We start from the raw sequence: 24364 nt of genomic DNA on the forward strand, positions 1-24364 counted from the left end.
CGAGTGAGCGATATGGGCAGCATTTAATACACTTGGTAAGGTGTAGCGCAGCATCTGGCGACCGTAATTGGTTCGTGTATATGGGAACTGCCATTGTTCTGTGCTCCTTGTGCTATAAGCAGCGTGCCGTAATTTCATTTCTGCAAGTTCCTCGAGATAAAAATCATTATTTTTCATCGAGGTCTGATAGCGTGATGCAAGCACTGAATTATAAAGATTTGGTGATGAGATTAGGTTCAAGCTTTCAAAAATGGGCTTGGTGTGGGCATCATAGCAGCATTTGAAATTAAGCGCGCACCTTTCTTTTGCAACCTGTGCATTTTAGCAAGGTTAGTAGCAGTTGTGGTGCCCCAGACTAGGTAACAATATCTTAAAGTTGAAAAAAAGAGGCTATGATAAAGCAATAAGTTTATGTTTGGGGGCAAAAGAAATCGCAGGCGCGATAACATCCCAACACTACGAGATAATTTAGAGCAGGTCGTTTGAACGTGATCGTCCCACGTCATGTTCTCTTGGAAAAGAACACCCAGACTTTTTACAACGGGCACCACTTCTATGTTAAATCCAACTAGGCTAAGATTGAAGCTTGCGTTCATCGGCTTGTTTTTGGGGCGGAATAAGACTGCCTTTGTTTTAGAGACGTTTATAAGTAATGAGTTTACCATGCTCCATTCCGCTAACAGCGTAAGTACATCATTGGCTTTAGATTCGATCGCAGTCAAACTAGGCCCTGGAAAGAACAAACTGGTGTCGTAGGCATATATGATAAATTCAGTGTCGTCGTTAATGTTAACAATGTAATTTACATAGATATTGAATAGCAATGGCCCGAGAATACTGCAATTGGGGGACGCCACTTCCGAGACCAGAGAAATTAGATGTGTACCCGTGTATTTGTACTAGCTGCTGTCGATTATTTAAGTAACTATGCAAAAGTTTCAAGAATGTGCCGCGAAATCCATAGTGTTCTAACTTAGGTGTGAGAGTAGTATGATTAATTCGGTCAAAAGCCTTCGAGAAATCCACAAATATTCCTAGCACGTAATATTCATGTTCGAAAGAGTGCAGGATAATTTCTTTTTGTTTTAGTAATGCTGTCTCGGTTGAACGGTGCTTAGTAAATCCAAACTGCAAGGGCGTTAGCAAGTTGTGTTTTTCCAGAAAACGGTTAATTCTATCGTGCATCAACTTTTCAATTCCCTTAGAAAGGACCGGTAGGATTGATATCAGCCTGTAGTTTGTCATATTATTACGGGGTGTTAGCCCAGCGGCAGACGGGACAGGCCACAGTCAGAAGGCGCATCGAGCTAAATCACTCCAGCACAAACAGCCACGTCCTCGTCGTCGTCCACTACCGAACGTCCCAAAACAACGTCGTCTTCACCTAGCAACTATGCACCATAACACTACCCCCCCCCCCCTCTTCCGCCAGGCGGAAGGAAGCACAGTCCCTGGGCGTCCTAAGGTGGTGGGTTTGGATGGTAGGGCTTAAGACGGGCGACGTGTACGAGCTGTGTGGAGGGGGCCGGACGAGGAGTGTGGGGTTGCAGGGGCGCGATCTCGTAGGTCACACTGCTCAGTTGCCGCAAGACGCGGTACGGACCCACGTAACGAGGCAGCAGCTTCTCACACAGGCCCACACGACGCGCAGGGGGCCAGAGGAGTACCAGGGAGTCGGGAGGGTAATTGGCGGCACGGTGATGAAGGTCATACCGTCGTTTTTCAGCGAGTTATGAAGCGTCGAGGGAATCGCGAGCGATTTGGCGGGCGGCGTCAGCTCGGGCAATGGCGTTACAAGCGTAACTGCTGGTACAAGGGTCGTGAGGCAGGAGGCTGTCGAAGGGTAGCAACGGGTCGCGGCCAAAGAGCAGGTAGAAGGGGGAGTAGCCGGTGGTATCATGGCGTGTGGAATTGTAGGCGAACGTCACGAAAGGTAAACTGGCGTCCCAGTCACGATGGTTGTCTGAGACATACATAGACAGCATGTCCGCCAGGGTGCGGTTAAGACGCTCAGTAAGGCCGTTGGTCTGAAGATGGTAGGCCGTCGTGAACTTGTGGCGGGTAGAGCAGGAGTGCAGAAGGTCGTGGACCACTTTAGAAAGAAAGCAGGGGCCGCGATCCGTAAGCAGTTGACGAGGAGCGCCATGAAGTAGGACGACGTCATGGAGAAGAAAGTCGGCGACATCGGAGGCACAGCTGGTAGGGATAGCGCGCGTGATAGCGTACCGGGTAGTGTAGTCGGTCGCAACGGCAATCCACTTGTTCTTGGATGTTGATGTGGGGAAAGGACCAAGCAGGTCGAGACCAACACGGAAAAATGGGTTAGTCGGGATGTCGATGGGCTGAAGCTGGCCACTGGGTGGAAGTGGGGGCGTTTTCCGGCGCTGGCATTGATCACAAACAGCAACATAACCGCGGACAGAGCGGTAAAGGCCAGGCCAGAAGAACCGCCTGCGCACGCTGTCGTACGTGCGTGACACGCCTAGGTGCCCTGCAGTAGGAGCGTCATGAAGTTGAGCAAGTACTGTGGAGCGGAGATGGGTCGGGACGACGAGCAAGAGGTCGGCGCCATCTGGGTGCATATTGCGCCGGTACAAAATATCGTGATGCAGCACGAACATTCGTAGAGCAGGATCGGAAGGGTCGCTGCGGAGGCGGTCGACTATGAGGCGCAGAGATGGATCACGGCGCTGCTCGTCACCAATGTTTAGAAAGTCTGATACGGGCAGTACACAGTCGTCGGTATCACGGGTGTGGGAATCAGGGGGATCGACAGGGTGGCGGGACAGACAGTCAGCGTCTTGGTGCAGCTGGCCGGACTTGTAGACAACACTAAATGTGTATTCTTGCAAACGCAAGGCCCAGCGACCCAGACGGCCTGTAGGGTCTTTAAGGGAGGACAGCCAACACAAAAAATGGTGATCCGTAACTACGCAGAAGGGCCTTCCAAACAAATAAGGGCGGAATTTTGTTAACGCCCAAACAAGAGGAAGGCACTCCCGCTCCGTAATGGAGTAGTTACGTTCGGAAGGAGAGAGCAGGCGGCTGGCGTAAGCAATCACACGAAAGTGCTCGTGTTGGCGCTGCGCAAGAATGGCGCCAATACCATGGCCACTGGCGTCTGTGCGAAGTTCCGTAGGCACAGATGGGTCGAAATGGGCCAGCACAGATGGAGCAGTGAGGGCCGCAACAAGGGCCGTGAAGGAACGAGCTTGGTCAAGGCCCCAGGAGAAAGGGACATCCTTCTTCAGGAGGGTGGTAAGGGGACGGGCCGTGTCGGCGAAGTTCGGGATAAACCGGCGAAAATACGAGCAGAGCCCGAGGAAACTGCGCACATCGCTCGAGGAACGGGGAGTGGGGAACTCACGAACGGCACGAACTTTGTCAGGGTCAGGCTTCACACCAGACGCATCAACCAAGTGGCCGAGGACCTTAATTTGGCGCTGGCCAAAGGTGCACTTCTTGGAGTTCAGTTGGAGACCAGCGCGACGGAAGACCGCAAGGGTAGTACCAAGACGGCGTATGTGGCTTTCGAACGTTGAGGAGAAAACGACAACGTCATCTAGGTAGCACAAGCACGTTGTCCATTTGAAGCCACGCAGAAGCGAGTCCATCATGCGCTCGAAGGTGGCAGGAGCGTTGCAGAGGCCGAAAGGCATAACTTTGAATTGGTACAGGACATCGGGGGTGATAAAGGCAGTCTTCTCATCATCCCGTTCGTCAACAGCGATTTGCCAGTAGCCTGAACGGAGATCAATAGAAGAAAAGTAGCTGGCACCATGTAGAGAGTCGAGGGCGTCATCAATTCTCGGAAGAGGATAGACGTCTTTCTTCGTCACTTGATTAAGATGACGATAGTCGACACAGAAGCGCCAGCTGCCATCTTTCTTTTTGACCAACACCACAGGGGATGCCCAAGGGCTGCTAGAAGGCTCGATAATGTTGTTCGCCAGCATCTTGTCCACCTCTGTTTGGATGACATGGCGCTCAGGAAGAGAGACACGATAGGGCCTTCTGTGTATAGGGCTGGCATCGCCCGTATTGATGCGATGGGTCACGACAGAAGTTTGGCCAAGAGGACGATTCCCGAAATCAAAGACATCACTGTAGGAAGCTAAAAGGGTGCAGAGAGCGTTAGCGTGGTCAGGTGGCAAATCCGCCGCGATCATTGCAAAAGTAGGGTCCGGGCGTGAAGCGGCCGAGCGGGAAGGGCATGGAGACCAGCGTTAGGCTGAGCTGATAGAGCAGAAACTGTACATTCGGCCAATGGAACCAGTTCGGCGAGTGCGATGCCACAGGGTAAAACTTGGGGGGAGAGACTGAAGTTCAGAACCGGAAGGTAGGTGCGGTTGCCGGTGACGGTCAGGACTGTGTGTGGAAGGATGACGTTACGCTCGAGGACAACGTCCTTGATTGGGTACGTGACGTAGACACCATCAGGAACGGCGGGAAACGGGGACATAGGGACATAGACTGCAGCATCACGCGGCAAGCGAGTAAATTCAGCGGCTCGTAAGCGAGACGGCTTGGTATCGGCGCTTTCGGAGCAGAGCGGCAAGTCCAAACGAAGAAGGCCAGTGGCGCAATCAATTAGAGCCGCGTGCGTCGTTAAAAAGTCGATGCCGAGGATCACATCGTGGGGGCAATGGTCGAAGACAGTGAACGCGACAGGGGTTGTACGACCAGCAATGGAAACACGCGCAGTGCACAGTCCAACAACGGCAGCAGCACTTCCGTCGGCGACGCGAACGGCTGAGGAAACGGCAGGTGTCACAACCTTCTTCAGACGACGGCGAAACGAGGAGCTCAGGACAGAAATTTGGGCGCCAGTGTCAATAAGAGCGTAACATTTGGTGTGAGGTGCTGGGGTCCCTTTATCGCCATCCTGGTCACGGAGCTTCGGCGTCCTGGGCCTGCCGTGGACGTCGGCCGTGAGTACCTGGTCAGCGCCGCACGGCCGTGCCCCAGCCCGCCCGACCTGAACCGACCTCGACGCTCACCCCAGCCCCGTCCCCCGCCCGGACCACACTACACGACGACCCAAGACCCGACGGACCCAAGACCCGACGGACCCAAGACCCGACGGACCCAAGACCCCACTGACCCAAACGTGAAGACACCGTCCCCCTGCCTCTGCCGTTCGGTGCGTCCAGAGACCTCGGCCGTCCGCTCGTGGCACCCTACGGCCCGGATGCTTCGTGGACCGGGACTCATTCTCTCATATTTCTCATCGTGGCGGCCAGCACTGCACCATCTTCTACATATTGTTCGATCCTTCACTCAAGACCATCGCCATTTTGCCGTCTGTTCGTCACCGATCGGGACGATCGCTCGGAGGCCCCGGGTAGTGTGACGAAGACGAAGCTGGCAGTGGCGCGGGACGGAGCGCCCGCGCTAGGCCAGCAGCCATTAAATCATCTCATAGCCATGGTTCACCACGTCTCATTCTTCGGCTTGCCGCGGCATAACAATATTGTTTTTGTCGCCTCCTTTATAAATAACCGATACTCTCGCCATTTGTGAGCGGGACGGGAAATGCCCTGTCGAAAAGATTAAATTAACAACATGTACCAACAAAGGCGCTAAGATATCAATGGCATGCTTAATTGGATGAATCTGCAAGTCGTCAACATCAACACACCTACTGGATTTCACAGACAAGAACACTTCTTTGACTTCAGGCACAGTAACCGGAACAAAAATGCACTTTCTCGCATTCTTTTTTTCAAATATCGTGTACAATTCGGGTCATGCTTACTGCACGCCACAGAGGCAAAAAACCTATTAAATGCTTCAGCTAGTTTGTGACCAGTAAGGATTTCTTCATTGATAGCCAATTTGACAGGACAATCACCGTGGGCTGAATGGCGATTTAAAACAGAATTCAGTCGCCTCCAGATAAGGTCAGATCGCTTGGATATGTCGTTGTTCAGCATGTTTTCGAAATAACGTTGCTTACTGCTACGCAGAAGCTTGTTCGTTCTATTTCTTTGTTTCTTGAATGATTTAAAGTCTTCAATATTTCTGGTCTTTAAGAAGCGCGCAAACAGGGAGTTTTTTTCGCGAATTGCGCTGAGGCATTCGAACGGAACCCAAGGCTTGCGCGCTGATCGCGGTCGCGTTTTCGTCACGTAAGGGAAAACAGCTGCTGTAGGACTTGATTTTTTCGACGAAATGTTCGTATGCCTCGTCAGCACCTGTGGAACAGAACACTTCCTGCCAATCAATTTTAGATAGACAAGTAGAAAAAAGGTTCATCGATCTATTGTTTATATCCCTAAATGTAGTTACACGAGCCTCTGAATCATTTAACTCGAGTGGACGCCCACTAAGCACTACATATATTGGCAAGTGATCACTCACATGTATATCTAAAGTGCCAGAGCAAAACAGTGCGTTTTTAGAGTGCGTAATCAAAACGTCAAGCAGCGTTGACGTGTTCGACTGAATGCGAGTTGGAGTCGTAATAACATTTGTGCATGCATGAACAGTTAATAAGTTCTGAAGCTTATCCCGATGCCCAGAATGACTCAAGAAATGTATGTATAGATCTCCACCAAGTATAAAATTGTAGTTATGGTCATTAATCTAATCCAAATGTGCGTCAAGAAACAAAAGAAACGCTTCCATATCTCCTCCAGGTGGCCTGTATACAGTAGAAAAAATACCAAATGTGCTTTGTATTACCAAAACTTCATACTCGTCTGTAATTTTTGACAGAGAGGTAACGACGTCACAGTCAAATGTGTTTTTGATTAGTAGCATAATGCCGCCACCTTTTTTATTACAGCGGTTTAAAAAGAACGACATATAGCCAGGTAGCTTTAACACTTCCCATTCATTGCGGTACCGCCCCGCCGCGGTGGCTCAGTGATTACGGCGCTCGGCTGCTGACCCGAAAGACGCGGGTTCGATCCCGGCCGCGGCGGCTGAATTTCTTGAAGGCGAAATTCTAGAGGCCCGTGTGCTGTGCGATGTCAGTGCAGGTTAAAGAACCCCAGGTGGTGGAAATTTCCGGAGCCCTTCACTACGGCGTCCCTCATAGCCTCAGTTGCTTTGGGGCGTTAAACTCCAATAAACCAAACCAATCATTGCGGTACCATGTTTCGGTGACCATTATGACATCGAAACTGAAGGTAAACTATCAAGCAACGTTGTGATCTTGTCTTCTTTGTTTCGAGCTGATTGAGCATTGATATGTAGGCATGAAATTTGCTCCTTACTAGTGGCGACTGGTGCTATCAAATCATGCGGCGTCATGAGGGCAGTACTTGCAGCCTTATCGTTAGACATGGGTCTTTCCATGGTGAAGTAAAAATTGTAGTTCACGATTAAAGCACATCTTGCTGAAATCACAGGCAATGCGACCATAAAACAAACCACATTTGCTGCGGTTAACTTGGAGTCTTGAGAAGTTGCACATTTTGTTTTTCATATTATTGCGCTCAAATCTTCCTCTTTGTTCACGTGAATTACCGAGGCACCTTCCATCTTTCTTACCAAAATGTGCCCATTTCGAAGCCAAACATAGCGGTAGCTTATTTCCTTTGCTCGAGTTTTCGTTTGCCAGAAAAGCCTTTTTAAAGCCGGTGTTAGGTTCTCGTTTAAAAAAAAATTTTTCCTCTTGTTCTAAAAGTGCACTTTTTTTTCATACATTTTTCCTTCGTTTCCCGCCTTACAAAGCGAACTAATATAGGAGGAGCTGTCTTGTCTTTACCTTTTATTCGGTGAACTGCCTCGATATCATCAGGGCTTGGAACATCTAGCCCGAGTTGGCTTGCTATAGAACCAAGAGTTGCCCTCATGTCCTCATTATCATTCTGTTTCACACCATGGATCTCCAAGATAATTTTTCTTGACTACAGTTCCAACCTCTCTACTGCTCCTTCTAACCGATCAATTTGTGCAGCTTTATCAAGTATCACACTTTCCAAGTCGATTGTTTTTTTTCTGAGATCTTTTATGTCCTCCTTTTGCGGACTGAGAGCGGCCAGTGCCTCATCATACTTAGTTGAGAGCATCTGCATCGAATTTTCTATGGCCTCACTTGTTTCACTTTATCTGATAATGCTACTTTGTGTTGACTCGATCGTGTGCTGCCATTTGCTCTTCCTGTCCCTGTTCTAGTCTTTCTAGGCGAAGAAGTACCAGATTCAATTTAGCCATGACGTCCGTCAGCGATGGTTCTGCGCTGTCATCGGATTTGCGATCAGATTCTGTGCTCGCCTGACTACGAGTTAACCGAGATTTGGAAGTTATGCATGTGGGACAAGACCATGCCTGCACCTTGTCGTCAGGCATGCTTTTCAAGGCAGTCTTTGAAACACCAGAGCATTTCCCACTACGGTATCGGTTGCCACATTCATTACATGTAAGAGAAGAACAATCAGATGTGAACGCCTTAAAACACACAAGGCAATCGACTGACATGTCGGCAAAAAAACACTTTTTTTACAGTCCGGCGGAGTGAAAAATAGAACCAGCTAAGAAAAGTGAAACAAAAAAACCGTTCTCACCTAAACAGGCAAGCAGAAACAAACGATGTTAACCGGCTCGCGTGCTCCGCCGGACTGCAGATCCCGACAGCAAAGATGACGGTTTATATGCCCTGACGCTCTCTGCAGTGCATTATGATTTGCTGTAGCACAGGTGACGTAGTTGCTCCTTGATGACGCGTCCCGGACGTCGGGCCCGGTCCGGCGTTGCAGAAGATAAGTGATAGCCAAGGGACGAGTCGGGGAAAAGAAAAAACGGTAGCCAGGCAGGTCGTCCAAGGGCCCTCAGTCCATGTGTTTCCTAAAGAGGCAAGCAGAAACAACCGATGTTAACCGGCCCGCGTGCTCCGCCGGACTGCAGATCTCGACAGAAAAGATGACGGTTTATATGCCCTGCCGCTCTCTGCAGTGCATCATGATTTGCTGTAGCAGAGGTGACGTAGTTGCTCCTTGATGACGCGTCCCGGACGTCGGGCCCGGTCCGGCGTTGCAGAAGATAAGTGATAGCCAAGGGACGAGTCGGGGAAAAGAAAAAACGGTAGCCAGGCAGGTCGTCCAAGGGCCCTCAGTCCATGTGTTTCCTAAAGAGGCAAGCAGAAACAAACGATGTTAACCGGCTCGCGTGCTCCGCCGGACTGTTCTCGTCCGCTGTTTTCCTTAGTGGTGCCTTAAGGAACGCTTAGTTGTTTACACCGGATTCGTGTTGGGCGTGTTATGGCCCTTACAAATACTCGCCGTGTCCCAAGCGTCATCGCAAGCGCCTTTATGAGTGTCGACCACGGAGCTGTGGCTGCTTTTGAGAAGAGCGTTACGGGTGCAGTCGCAGACACGGACCATATGTTGGGGCAATCGATGACGACTAATAGAATTGTCTCCTCCGTTTCATCACACGTCCCAATATCTACTCTCTCTGTATATTTGGCCCGGAGTGATCTCGCGCGCAGCATCCTTGTCTCGCATAAGAGCCCACTTCCTCTGCATTCTCGCATGTGGTCTCCTTGCTGATGTAGTTCAAGTTGCAGCACAGCACGAGTAACGGCTTTGTCAGTGCTGCGCTGTGCTTATTGCTCTTCACCTCGGAGGTCGTTTAAGTCACTGGTAATGCCCACATAAATGCATGGGGCCACTGTTTGGCTTTCCACTGCAGCTCTTTTGCCTGCACTTCTCTCTTTACCCTTCATGAGCGCCGACTTCCAGGGATTAAATGTCAACCTTCCCCCTCGGAACAAAGTAGTTGTAGCTCCTGAAGGCATTGGACATGATGACAACATCATCTGCGTGTAATAATGCTTAGAGGCGCTTTTGTCACTTGTTTTGTTGTTGTCTATATGTCAGTAAGAAACCTAGCCCCCATGTTTTTAATTGTCTCGCCATCGCAGCTACAAACACAAACAGGAGTGGCGACATGAGGCAGCCTTGCTTGATCCCTCTCTCTACAGCTACAGCCACATGCTTTGGCTTTTGCATTTACTCACTGTATTAAAGGTTTCTTGTTTGCGTAAATCACAGATTTGCTCAGAGAATGGCATGCTCATTTGAGGCATATGCCTGTGACACACCCAAGAAACCCAGAATCATCCTCACCATCATTAGCCTGACTACGCCCACTGCAGGGCAAAGGCCTCTTCCATGTCTCGCCAATTAACCCTGTCTTTTGCCAGTTGCGGCCACTGCATCCCCACAAACTTCTTAATCTCATCCGCCCACCTAATTTTCTGCCGCCCCCTGCTACGCTTTCCTTCTGCTGGAATCCACTCCGCTACCTTTAAAGACGAGCGGTTATATTCCCTTCTCATTACGTGCCCTCCGGAAGCCCATTCCTTACCCTTGATTTTGACTAGGACATCGTTTACCCGCGTTTCTTCCCGCACCCACTCCGCCCGCTTGCGGTCTCTTAACGTTACAGCCATGATGTTTCTTTCCATAGCTCGCTCCGTTGTCCTCAACTTGCGCTGAACTCTTTTCGTGAGCCTCTAAGTTTCTGCTTCATAGGCAGCATCAGTGACCTTCTTGAAGGTGTTGGTGAGCGCTATCAAAATACGGAAAAGGAGACGAACCCCGTCTTCCCCGCTCCCCTTTCGTCCCCTTTTCCGTATTTTGAAAGCGCTCACCAACACCTTCAAGAATGTATTTCCAACTAGTCGCAGTAGTAGCTCTTTTGATCAGTGACCTGTTTTCCTCTAAGCTATCATCATTGCCTGATTGATTAGCACAACCTATCATCCGGTAGCCGTCCCCTACTGAAACCGTATTTCTCTTCCCACAGTGCACTTTTATTTTTCAGCGAATTGGTTCATGCGTGAACGTTGACAATGGGCAAAAAACATGTAGACCACTGATGTCCACCGCTCCTCCCTGACTGCCTAGTCTTTACTCTTTCATGAGAAAGGAGCATTTTTTTTAGCGTTCCAGGTCTTTGGTGCGTCTTCGATGCAATAACTTCGTCCCTAGCCCTTCTCTGTCTGTGTCGTTTTAGCGCTTTAGAAAAATGTCAAACGTGCACCAACTAGCCCGATCCGCCGCCCGTCGTTCAGTTCCTGTCTGATAAGACCCACTGCGCTGCTACAACCGGTGGCAATTCTCGAGACAAACTTGGGGACGTAGCTGCGGAACCTAAGCAAATCATCCCTTAGGCTGCGAGTGTTTGTCCGACGAGACCAACGTAGCTGTTCCGTCTTTTTTTTTATTGCGACTGTGAGCCTCCTGGCATAAAGCCTTACTCACTATTACAGATACACATTGGACTCTCGAAGAGACTCGAGAAAGGTCCTATGGTGTGCCCGAAAAATCCTTTCTTCACAACCGATGGACGGTGGTCCGGAATGGTGTTTTTGCCGGTAGTATGTCGAGCGGCTAAAGCAAGCCTCTCAGACAGAAGCGGGACTTAAGGGGTCATCGAAAAGGGCATGGTACTGTGCCGGCCACGACCAGGTTACCGCAGGTGTGAGGGTAGGCGCAACCTTCGAAGTAAGACCTCTTCCCACCGCTCGAGACCGCCAGGGAGGTCGGTGCCATACGCTGGTAGAAGCGCTCGCGCGGCGCACCGGAGGTCTTCTTCGTCTCGGGGGAGTACTGTCTGCGGATTAGTGGGGGCCGCTTGAAGGGGACGTGGAGGAGCAGATCCGGGACTTGCTCTGTGTGTGTCGAGCCACTCGACAAATTGTTATACACGCAACTGTGGCAATAAGACGGTGTTCAGAACAGCCTGCGAATGGATTGGTGCCTGAGGTTTCTGTGAGTGGTTTAGACGTTCATCCAAAGAAAGGGACAGCTTAATGAAGAGAAAATTCGTACCATCGGCTTGAATCGGACCGCTGTCTCGTCGGTTGGGAGCCAGGCGCGCTGTCCACTAGACCACTGCTAGTATTTTTCTTATTCCTGTTATTTTGTCATAGCGAAATATCGGTCTATGTGCATCAACTATTTACAATTTTTTTAAAAAGCAGTGTAAAATACAATTCAAAACAGGACACGTCCAGGCATCAAAACACTAAGATTTCTACAGGTAACTAAAAAAGCACAGTAATAGAAGTAAGAATTTCCTGCGGCGGTTGTAGGAGCCACTGGTCAATACCGAGCAAAAATTCACCCTCTAGTTCTCATTTCTTGTTGTCCCATTATTTTCCTGGTAAGATCCCTTCTTGGCAGTATAACATTTTTAATGATTTTCGGCATTTTTCCCCGCCAAATTTTGAGCACAAAAAAAGTAATCTTGCACTACTACGGACAGAAGGGTAAGAACTATTTGAAGCTAAAAATATTCGCGCTGCACAAAATGTCACCTGTATTTGAGACATCGTGGGAGGGAACAGCGCGAAACAAAACGACGGACAAAGAAAGAGGACACAAAGACGAGCGCTCTTTCTTTGTCCGTCGTTTTGTTTCGCGCTGTTCCCTCCCACGATGTATCAGTACAAACTCGCCCAGTTATCCATCCTTCTTCACTGTATTTGAGACTTGAACTTGCGATTTTGCGAAATCGCGAAAACGACGTTTGCACCTCTTCGGATATACGATTTCTTCCAAAAAACTAGACCGTTTTGTTCAGAACGGTGGTACACTTCCTGATGTCCAGACAATTTTCCCATTGCATATAAATATTTCACTGATATCGCAAATTGGTCGTGGCATCTCGAATACCGTCCTTATCGGATCACACCCTTATGTACAAGGCGTTTCACCTAAGACGTTACATAATTTTTCGAAAGAGGCTTTCGGAGCTAGAAAGAGCGCTTTTTTCGGTGTAGGATTGTCAGCGGTATAACACATCAGAATACAGCTAAGACAGGGTAACTAGCAGGCTGCTTGACTTTTAACTCTTACTGATACAGTAGTGGTGCGACGAGGTTCTCCTATAACCACAACTTGCTATCTGTAAGGCTCCCTAATCAATTGGGGCTTGTAGACCACAGTATGTAATATCCATACCAGTTTTATATTTTCGAAAACGCGGTTACACTTTGCGCAGTGGCCCAACAACCTTTGGCCGTATGGCGCCCTTTCGAGAAGCTTGCACGCAAAGTAACCTCTCCAGTGCATGCAAACCGTCGAAACAGCCAAAATTTGTTGGGCCGCAGCGAAGAGGCTAACCGAGTTTTCGAAATTCTAAGAACTGTTATGAGTATTGCTTACGGTTGGTTAGAAGCCTCTAAATAATAAAGAGCCTGAAAGTAATTGTTAAAAAGTTAGCTATTCATTATTAGTTAACTAGCCTCCTGGTTAGCCCGTATTAGCGGTGTTCTAGTATACTACACCGCTCACAATGCTGTGGCGGAAAAAGCGCTCTTCTAAATCCAAACGCCTAATTTTTAAAACTGTTTAAACTGTTAGGTGAAACGCCCTGCATAGACGCAAAGCTTTTTAATAATTCCTTGTTAATTTTTGAAAAGCTCCCTTGATGCAGATTTTCCGCTTTGTTTTTGATTAATGGAATTGAGTGGGCGAGTTGGTTTTCCATCTTGACAGTGAAAGCGCTCAAAAGGACAAGGGCGACATAAAAGGAAAGACATACAAAGCGCTTACTTTCAACTGATTTTATTTCATGCAAAAAACAATTTTATACTCATGGTAATCACCTGCGCATGCTTACAAGAACATTACCAACGAGTGATAGCTGGCACGTTCTTTCAGACAACCGGCATGCCCGATCTAAGATAGGACGTCACTTTTTCCGACAACAAAATTGATGGAGCGCTTACGCAATCATCGCCCGCTCTTGCTATCTCAAGAGCCTCCACAATCTCTCGTTATTTGACGTCTACTTTTAAAAAGTACCTTACAGCTGTGAAAAACGGGACGGCAGCCTTCCTTGCTTTTCTTGCTTTTCTCTTTGCACTTCAGACTTTAGAAAGAACGTGCCAGCTATCAGTCGTTGGTAATGTTCTTGTAAGCATGCGCAGGTGATTACCATGAATATAAAATTGTTTTTCGCATGAAATAAAATCAGTTTAAAGTAACCGCTTTGTATGTCTTTCCTTTTCTGTCGTCCTTGTCCTTTTGAGCGCTTTCACTGTCAAGATTGTTTTTGATGCACGTGCAACCAGCTTTATCTCGATTGATCACACGCAGGCGGAGCCAATGCCGTGTTGTTCCAGACATTCTCAGTTGCTTTGCTTGCCAGATCTTTGGCCGTCGGCTTTGAATGGAGCACGGCCGAGATTCGCGGGCATTCTGCTGGACGAACGCCGAGCACTCTTGGTGCATTCGCCGCCGCCGACTCGTGCAGTGCATCCAACAAAGAGTTTATTTCTGAAGCCGTTCTCGCTGTTTTAGTGTCTCTCGGGCTGCCGTCACCACTACGTGGCAATATCGACGACGTTTTCGCGGAAGTTTTTTCGGCATAAAAACAGCGCAGTTGGCGGCAGCAAGAAAAGCAGACACAAACGCGGGCGCTGTCTTCTTTTCTTGCTGTCCCCAGCTGCGCTCTGCAGAATGTACCCACTAGGCAGGCTCACCCCTCTCTTGGATTCCCAGATGTGCCTTCCACCGTTCTGCTTTACGCAGACTACAGTCGTTGAACTATTAGCTGTGCGCCTAACCTTGCTTGCCCTTATTTAATTTCAGTTTGCAAATGTTGTGTGAAGTGGCTGACGGCCATTTTTCATCTTACTTGCAGGCGCTCCCCATTTCGGACCGAACACTTGTATGAAGTACCGCTTACAAATGTGCAGGAGTACAAATATTCGTGCAGCTTTCCGCAGCCCAGCGGGAGTTCTGTCTTGTCTGGCGCAGGCTATCGTCAACGGTGAGCGTGCACGTGGCCGACGAATTGGTCCTTCGCGAAGCCATCGACATGGCGTCACTGGCCGGCCTGTCTCTGGAGCAGTCCATGGGCGGCTATGATGTCACCGGCATCCTCGTGTTGCTGGGCCCCAGCCTGGAACAGCTGGCCGGAAACGTTTGCGCCCAGCTGGAGAGCCGCGAACAGTACGGTGAGCGACGTCCCTCTCAGGCCCGAGGGCATGACGCGATAGCATTATAGGGTTATCTGCGGAATCCTGATTAATTAATGGCAATTAATAGACCGCGGGCCGCCCTCATACCACTCTTTGCGCACTGTTGCAGCTCTTAAGCGAGGCACCACTGCCTTGCGATTTCCGGTTCTGCATACTAGGAAGTTGAGCGCAACAAAAGGGCGAGTACAAAGCAAGAAGACGCCGACACGGCGCTCGCCGGCGTCGTCTTACTTTGTACTCGTGCCTTTCCAAAGATGCATCCTCTTCATCTCGCCCTTCTCAGCATAGTCAGTCAGGTGCTGCCTGTCATATGCACACGGAAACGTCGGAGGGTGTTTTGGAACGCGGCGTGTCCACAGTGGTGCAGAAGGGTCGAAATGCGGGCCAGTTGGTACATTGTAAACGGAAAAAAAACCAGTCACACAAGACGACGGACAAGAAGAGTGTACACACCACAACGACAGTCGTTGTGGTGTGTACACTCTTCTTGTCCGTCGCCTTGTGTGACTGGTTTTTTTCCGTTCACAGTGGTGCGTCGGACAGCGGAGCGCAGCGCGTGCCAGTCCCTTGTTCGGCGTGTGCACGTGCGAATTGTGTGTGCGAGGTGGGGACGAGGAGTGGAGAGTGCCAGGAAACCGAGGTGTGAAGGAAGCCAGCGCAGCGGAAGTCTGGTCGTTCAAGCGTGGAGGTGGCAACCGTCCGACGTTGGGTCCGTGCTGCCGGGGACTTTGGATCGGCGACGCAAGCCTACTGCGTCCCTTTCAAGCTTGAAGGTGACAGCCGATGGATTGAGGGTCCTTGCTGAAGAGGCTTCCTTAAATAGCCTGCATAAGCCTACGGCTCTTCGGGATGCCGTTTCCTACTGCAGGAAACGTTTCCTACTACGCCCTTTCGGGCTACGGTTTCTTGCTGCAGCTGACAAGTTCCTGGGTCGGCTGACGACTCCATCGGCGTCTTCCTGCGTTCAACCTTACCACCTGGCTCTCTTCCGCCGCTTCCTTCGACGCAATGTCAGCGACGCATCGCAAGTCATCAACCCTCGTCCTTGCTGCCTGCAAGGCACTCCCGCTTCACCTGGGACGCTCTGTATCTCGTGAACGCTTTCCTTTTATCTGCAGTGTTCTACGCGTGCTGAGTATGTGATGTAACAGTAGCTTGGTTTGGGCTGGTCGGTAACAGCTCTTCGGAAACATGGCGCAAAGAGGACACGGACGACACAGAATTGGCGCCTGTCCCTGTCCCGTCCCTGTGGGTCGGGAGTTCTGAGTCGTCCGTGTCCTCTTTGCACCATATTTCCGAAGAGCTGAGTGTGTGTTTTTCTTGGTGTTGTTTATTGGCTCCTTTCCTTGCGGCTTAGTTTTTCATTTCATTTCATTTCATTTATTGGTTTTGTTTGGCCAGTACAGAGACTGCAAACAAGGGAGAGCAAGCTAAAGGCGCCTAGTAGCGCCTGACAGAGGCCTGCCCTCCCCATGTAAAAAAACAAAACAAAGTGGCACTTGGCAATGGTACAAAGTTTCCATAAGTAACAGAAACTAGAAAAAAACAGCGGATATATTGACAACGAAACAGAGATCAGGCATGCATAGAGCTAAGCACAACAAACTAAGATCAAAACATAACAAAGACAAAAACTGATTAGGTAGAAACACACCACAACTAGCTATAACAAAAATATTCATGAACAGTTTTCCTAAATCTGACCTCAGACATATTTTGTAGTGACAATTCTGTTAAATATGGATAGGTGTTTAATGTATGAGGAATTATGTGAGTTAGTTTTTGGAACCCATAGTTTGTACGGGATTTTGATGCATGGTATTGAGGGTGCCTAAGACTGTATGCTGTTTGGGCAGTTAAATATGTGCTCTCGAAAGTCTGCCAGTTTCCTTTCATAAGGTTTCTGATATAAACAGCAAGCTTCTTGTGGTAAGCCGCCGTGATGGTTAACAGTCTATGGTTGAGGAAGGAAGGACCTGTGCTCTCACTGTAATGTAAATTATCAATCGCTCGTACAGCTCTTTTTTGTAAAGTAAGTACTTTCACAAGATTTGTTGAGGTAGTCGTTCCCCAGATCAACAAACAATATTGTACATGCGAAAAGACTAGAGAGAAATAAATTTGTAGTTTGAATTTTCGAGGCAGTATTGTGCGAAATTTATTTAGGATACCAACAGAGCGAGCCATTTTAGTGCAAACGTAGTTTACATGATCTGTCCAGAGTAAATGTTCTTCAAAAATGACTCCAAGGAACATTGTAGAGCTGACACGAGTTATAGGAGCTTGTTCGAAGTGAATTTGGAAGTTGTTCGGAACTTCCTTATTTTTGGCTCTAAACAGTATGTACTTTGTTTTCCTGACATTAAGCTCTAACCTATTTGATTTTAACCAAACAGACAATTGGGATAACCAACTACTGGAGGCTGCTTGCAAAATATTACTATCTTGCCCTGAAAAAAATACGTTAGTATCGTCTGCATAGATTATAATGTTGTCTGCTGGACGAAGGTTGACGATATCATTAATATATAATAAGAACAACGTTGGTCCTAGAACAGAGCCCTGTGGCACACCAGACACAATCTGACCGATCCCAGATGAAATACCGTTAATGATAGTTGTTTGAGATCGGTTGTCAAGGTAGCTAGCAAATAAGGTTAAAGGAATGCCGCGTATTCCATAACACTGCATTTTTTCAAGCAATATCTTATGGTTAACCGAGTCAAACGCTTTCCTCATATCAAGGAATATGCCAACTGTTAGCAGTTTACTTTCTATGTTTTCAATTAGCTTTTCTTTGATTTCCAGTAAGGCGGCCTCAGTTGTTTTGTTTTTTTGAAATCCGTACTGTTGCTTGGAGATGATATGGTTTTTGTCGAGATATTGAGAAAGACGTGTGTTAATTGCAAGTTCTGCAATCTTAGAAAAAACTGAAAGAATGGAGATCGGCCGATAATTATTTAAATCATTAATGTCACCCCCTTTGTGAATGGCAGTGACACGAGCTATTTTCAACTGATGTGGAAATGTGCCTGTCGTGAACATTAGGTTAACTATATGTGCTAATGGTATCGCAATGACATCTGCTACTTTCTTGATCGGGACTGGAGCTATGCCATCGACACCTGGAGCACTATTACTGCGTAAGGAGTGAATAATGGTAATTATTTCTGAGTCAGTGCATGGTAACAAAAACATGGAATTACTTTGTTTACTGGTTATATAGACTGAGGCATCTTGATGTGGACCATCAGTTGATTTTGGCGGAAAAACAGATAAGAAATGCCCATTAAATTCATTTGCTAAGTCAGCGCCATCATAGTTCGCGCCATGAATGTGGAGTGAGACGGGTGCATTGGTTCTGTTTTTACCTAGAAGATCGTTAAGTGTATTCCATGTTCCCTTCGAGCCATCAGACATGGAGAACTTTCTCGCGTAATAATCACTCCTTGCTTTCTTAATGTCAGCGCCTAACTTATTGCGGAACGTTTTGAATTCACGGAGAATGTCAGTGTCTTTTGTTCTCACAAAACGAGAAAAAAGTCTGTTCTTTTCCTGTATGCGGTCATATAGTTGTTTTGAAATCCACGGCTTTCTTCATTTTCTATGAGTTCTGCGCGTTGCTTGCGGAAATGCAGTATTGTAGTGTTCTTGAATAGTAGATATAAAATTTGTGTACGATTGGCATGCATCCTCCTGTCTTAAAATATTACTCCAATCTGTGCTAGCACAAAGACGTCGAAACTCTGATAAGCTGTTTTCATCAATTCTTCTAAATGTGGAAGATTCCGGTTTACTCCTGTGTTGTTTTGGTTGACTCGGAACTATACAGAATATAGGCATATGGTCACTAATGCTTAATGTCAAAACGCCAGCCGGGACATCACTAGTGCAAATATTCGTAAAGCACACATCAATAAGCGTTTCAGAGTTGTCAGTAACTCTTGTTGGTGAGGAAATTAAGTTCACATATCCATAGCTGTTGTACAAATCTAGCAAGTTTCTCGTAACGGACGTTTGACCCAGAATATCAACATTTATATCACCAAGAAAAACCACTTCATAATTATTAAGAGAGACATATTCCAAAGTTTTTTCAACAAAGTTGCAAAACGCAGATACCGAACCTGAAGGCGGTCTGTATATACCTATAACAACAATTTTTCCGCAGCACAAAGACAAAGCTTCTACATCTTCATTCATTTCACAGCATTCAGGTAAACAGTGATAGCCGATTTCATTCCTCAAATAAATTGATAAGCCCCCTCCTCTTTTCTGTTGTCGCGCCAAAGATACGCATTTATAAATATCAATGTTAGGTGCATCATTATCATTGCTAAACCAGGTTTCAGAAAATACTAATACATTCCACTTTAACCTCAAAGTTGACAGCAACACAACCATTTCATCTATTTTGTTTTGCAGGCTTCGTGCGTTTAAATGAAAAAAAAACTGAGAGAATTGTTGAGAGAATTTCCAGAATTCAGCATGTACTTATTGAAAGAATCAATATCAAAATAGGTCATGATAGGTTTCTTTTTTCCCACAGAAGATCAGCGCGCGTGAAAACCTAAGGCTACCGAATGTTTACCAAGTCTTCTTCGCAAGCAATGCAGATTGCATTCTCTCCGGTTCTGTTCCTGACAAATATTTTGCCACTTCTCTGCCAGGTATACTGGTAGCCACACTGCTTTGCCTTTGAACGTGCCAGCCACAAGAGTCGCCTGTTGAAGGCTGTCAGGTTGTCAAAAAGGCGTATGTCTGATTGCTTAGCTTTCAGATCCTTTACTTTTGCTAGCCATTGATCTTTTGTTTTCCGGCTGACAAAGCGGATCAGCACAGGAGGCGTTTTGTCCTCATTTTTCCTGTGAGGAAGTCTGTGCACACCTTCAATTTCACTCTCAGTGACCGGTTCAAGGCTCAAAGACAATGCAAGGTCGTTCACAACAGCCAACACGTTTTCGTTCTCAGTGTATTAAGGCGGAAGCCTTTATTGCCTCATCGTTGTAAGCAGGAGTTGTCGACAGAAAATGTCACGCTTTTCAATTGGTCGAAATGCTCGTGACGTCACAGTGCGCGAATGTCAAATGGGGCCAATTGTACTTTGGCTAGTAACCATGCAACCAATCAATGGGATCGTATAGTGATGCTCCAACTAAGTGGGACTGAGTTTAGTTAATTGCTTAATTAATCAATTAGCCTAATTAAGGTAGAGGAGAATGAAGAGGTCAGAAGACAGAGGAAAAGAAAAGGCGCGCGTCGCAGCGACAACAGCGTCCGCGGAAAGAGACGCTGCTGAAAAAACAGATAAGTACGAAACCGCGTTCGCTCCACCACCACGCACTTCCCCACTCAGTTCGACGTTGCTCGTTTCATATACGTTGTGTCGAACATCCTAGACAGTTCCAACATTTGACAGGTGAATGACAGAACACGATGGATAGAAATACAATGATATAAATATGAAATAGCCTAATTAACCTTTCTGGTTAGACCGCATAAATCAATAAAACCGAGAACGAAATTGGTCGAGTTGGGGAATCGAACCAGGGTCTCCGGAGTGCGATACGAGCACGCTAGCCACTCCGTAATGCCAGCTGAATGCATTGGAATGAACAAAGGCGCGTCTAGCTAATACGGCGTCTTCGTTCACTCCCATCTTCCCCCTTTCCCTTACGGCGAGGTGCAGGTGTCCACCCAGATATGCGAGAGAGATACATTTCCTTTCCTCAAAAAATAAATTTACCGTCCAGCAAGGCGTACAGCCGAATTGGCGATGGCGTTCTGTGGACTCCCTGGCAGCGTTGCAAGACGCTGTCGCGTTCCACTCTTACAGGCGAAGCTTAACATGTTAACCACACATCAGTAACACACGCAGACAGCCAAAGGACGCGTCATTCGCTGGTAGCACTTGAATCATCATTCACAACCACATTCGTGGCAGAATGCTGTACTCAGGCTTTCGCCTTGCACCACTTTAGTCGCCAAAGTGACTCCTAATTTTTTTTCAGACCATGTATCTCAAGATTCTGGCGTCGTCCATACTGTTCAAGGTCATTTATTTGCCTTTTCAATCGACCCACCTCAGCCTCAGATCCCACCGATCCTACGACTTCAAGACGTTTGTTCAGATTTTGTATTTCCGTATCGTGTCGTTTTTGCGTTTCTAGAAGCTCGTCATACTTGGCTGACATCATCTGCACTGACTGTTCAAGACTTTCTATAACTTCTTTCAAGCTGCTTAGAGCGTCGACTTTCTCTTCCATCTGCAAGAGAACAGTTAACTTGGCGTTGATTTGCGATAGTTCAGCCTTGTGCTCACATGCCTGTTCATTTTTCGACTTTTCATTCGACTTTCCCCCTCTGGTTCTGGCAAGTATGCAAGTCGGACACTTCCATGTGGTCTTGGAGGCTTTCCCCTTTGTAGTTTTTACATAACCTCCAGAACAGTTTCCATTGTGGTAACTTCAACTGCATTCGTCACAAGTGATACACTCGTCGCCATCATCAAGTATCTCTTTACATGCAATACAAATAGTATTCTCCGACATTGCTCGGGACTACAACAGAGGATAAAGTACTATAGGCAACGAAGTAAGGTGACACTCGCACTACAGTATCATGGCAGCGGCAGCAGCAGCAAAGACGAAAACTATAGGTAGCCTTAACAGTGATAAGTATAAATGCCCACCAACCTGTAAAAATAGACGAACTCGGTCACGGAATGTCTGTACGCCGCCGCTGCCACTGCCAAAGTGACTGCAGTGCACTGGAAAACGAACGCCCCCCTGATGAAGCCGATAAGCAGCAGACGAAGCTCAATTCAGTGAAGACAGATGGCAGCAGGGGAGAATCCGGCCAGGACTTGATATACGGTTGCTCTGAACGCTTGGAACAGCGATGTAGCCGATGAGTAGGCTCCGCGGTCGTTTCCAAAGCTCGGGCAGCGCTCCTGTAAAAACAGACGAACTCGGTCACGGAATGTCTGTACGCCGCCGCTGCCACTGCCAAAGTGACTGCAGTGCACTGGAAAACGAACGCCCCCCTGATGAAGCCGATAAGCAGCAGACGAAGCTCAATTCAGTGAAGACAGATGGCAGCAGGGGAGAATCCGGCCAGGACTTGATATACGGTTGCTCTGAACGCTTGGAACAGCGATGTAGCCGATGAGTAGGCTCCGCGGTCGTTTCCAAAGCTCGGGCAGCGCTCCTGTAAAAATAGACGAACTCACGGAATGTCACGGAATGTCTGTACGCCGCCGCTGCCACTGCCAAAGTGACTGCAGTGCACTGGAAAACGAACGCCCCCCTGATGAAGCCGATAAGCAGCAGACGAAGCTCAATTCAGTGAAGACAGATGGCAGCAGGGGAGAATCCGGCCAGGACTTGATATACGGTTGCTCTGAACGCTTGGAACAGCGATGTAGCCGATGAGTAGGCTCCGCGGTCGTTTCCAAAGCTCGGGCAGCGCTCCTGTAAAAATAGACGAACTCGGTCACGGAATGTCTGTACGCCGCCGCTGCCACTGCCAAAAAAAAAGTTTTGTTTTGTTTGATCTGTTTGTTTTCTTGTACGAACTCCTTCGTCAGTCGGGAACGCGTCACCCAATTCGCGACACCTGTGGAGCATGTGGGACCCAAGTCCCGAGCAACCTCTCGCAACCAATCATTCGAGAGTTTTAGTACTGCGGGCTTTGCGTATTTGCGCGCATAGAGGAATAGCGGGTCCAGAGTGCGCATGGGCAGAACGCTAATGGGGAATTAGCGTTAGCGTACGAACGCAGTCTTCAGAAGTTAGCGTTGCGGCAGTTGCGGCTTTTGCGCCCTTAGCGTGAAAACATGGCGGCGTCCTTCCAAGCGAGAGCCGCCCACTTCAGCCAATTCAGCAGTCCTTGCGATACTGGGCGGCATGTTTACCGGCAACTACCGGTGTTGTTGCTTTCTGCTATGACTTACCATGCTTCGACGATAAACGTTAAGCTGCAATTCAGCCCAGTTTTTGAGATACGCTCTCGATTCTGGAGTGCTCAAGCCTAATGGGACCTCAAGCTGCACTGCTACCGTCTGCAACCGCCCGAAACGTAACACAAACGTCCGGAACGAAACAAAAATAGATTTTGAGCTTTGTCGCGGTATTTTATGCACTTAAATGATGTCACACAAGAGTTGATATTAAATTTACAGGTTTTTTGAAGTTTAGACGGCATATGATGGAAAATATTCTTGCTCGAACGGTTTTTAGTTAACACTGGCTTGACTAGATGGCGCCACTGTTTTAAGTGTGTTATTTCAGTTTATTTTAATCCGGGTCATTCTGCAGGCGAAAATAAGCGCTGCTGTAATAATTGGCTTAAAAGACAGAAATTTTACACTTTGGCAAGTTAGCGGCAGTGTCGACCATTTTAGAAGGACTGCTTGTATCCATGTGAAGCAGACAGCTTTTAACGTTTTCGAAACGCTATACTAAAACTGTCTGCGAGATAAGTTGCTTGCGGCACGCTAACGCAATTTCCCTTAGGTCCGCTATCACGCTAACGCTATACTTAAACTCTCTGTTAAAGTGACTGCCAGCTGTCTCGGTGGTGGTTTTGATCAGAATCCGGTGGGGTAGTTGTGATCAGGGTCGCCGTTGGTGGCTACTTTGCCCCAGATTGGCTACTTTTTAAACTTGTCTAGCGATGAAAATGTCAGGTTGGCTCCCTGGCTACCTTCTCGCAACTTTGAACTTTTATTTTGGCGCATTTATCAGCTATTTTTTTAACTCTCAGCATCCTCCAGGCGGTGTCTGTTTCCATCAAGGCACCCCTACGCACGGCTATGGTAGCTGTGTAGCTTACATGCACGCGTGGTGCGTCGTTAAAAAAGGTGACATCTCCTTGGAAAACATTTCACTAGGCCAGGGAGCGTTGATAGAGCGGTGCTTCCAGTTCTTGAGGCAAATGGCGATACAACTTGCACTTCGGAGGCTGCATTCCAACAATCCTGATGACAAATAAAGCGTGAAGCGGCGTGAAGGCACACTGAAGCTGCCACTACATTTTGTTGCGAAAGCAACACTACGCTAGTCGCCGAGCCATTTCGCGGAGCTGACGGAAGGCCATACTGCGCATGCGTGAGGATGGCGCCGCGCTCGCCAGTTGCGCATGCGCAGTAGCGGCGCACAGCTAGCGTGGTGACGCCGCCACCGCTGCCGCGCGCTCTGGTTGCTTTCGCAATGTTCAAGGTTTAACCAGAGCTAAACCACTGCTATTTTTTTTGCACATCTGCCTCCATCGAGCTGGAGTAAGAAATGCGGCAACTACAAACAATAAGCGTGAAATTGATCACACGTCATGCTTGAGCTTATGGCACGCAGTGGCCGGATCGTACAAAGACACTTGCAGCGAATGGCCTTCTCCACACATGGTGCAATAAGG

General features: G+C 47.9%; 1 protein-coding gene across 1 annotated transcript in view; it reads left to right on the top strand.

Moving 5' to 3' along the window:
• The window catches only part of LOC149325696 (uncharacterized), a 343155-nt gene that overhangs the window by 273392 nt on the left and 45399 nt on the right, over positions 1-24364 (top strand). The window contains exon 7 of the mRNA XM_089564368.1: positions 14727-14926. Within this exon, the coding sequence (XP_089420494.1) occupies positions 14727-14926 (200 nt within the window). The remainder of the gene's footprint in view (positions 1-14726; positions 14927-24364) is intronic.

The sequence above is a fragment of the Amblyomma mixtum genome, chromosome 10 (genome assembly GCF_055824585.1).
Source record: "Amblyomma mixtum isolate Tamu chromosome 10, ASM5582458v1, whole genome shotgun sequence".
Classification (NCBI taxonomy): Eukaryota; Metazoa; Arthropoda; class Arachnida; order Ixodida; family Ixodidae; genus Amblyomma; species Amblyomma mixtum.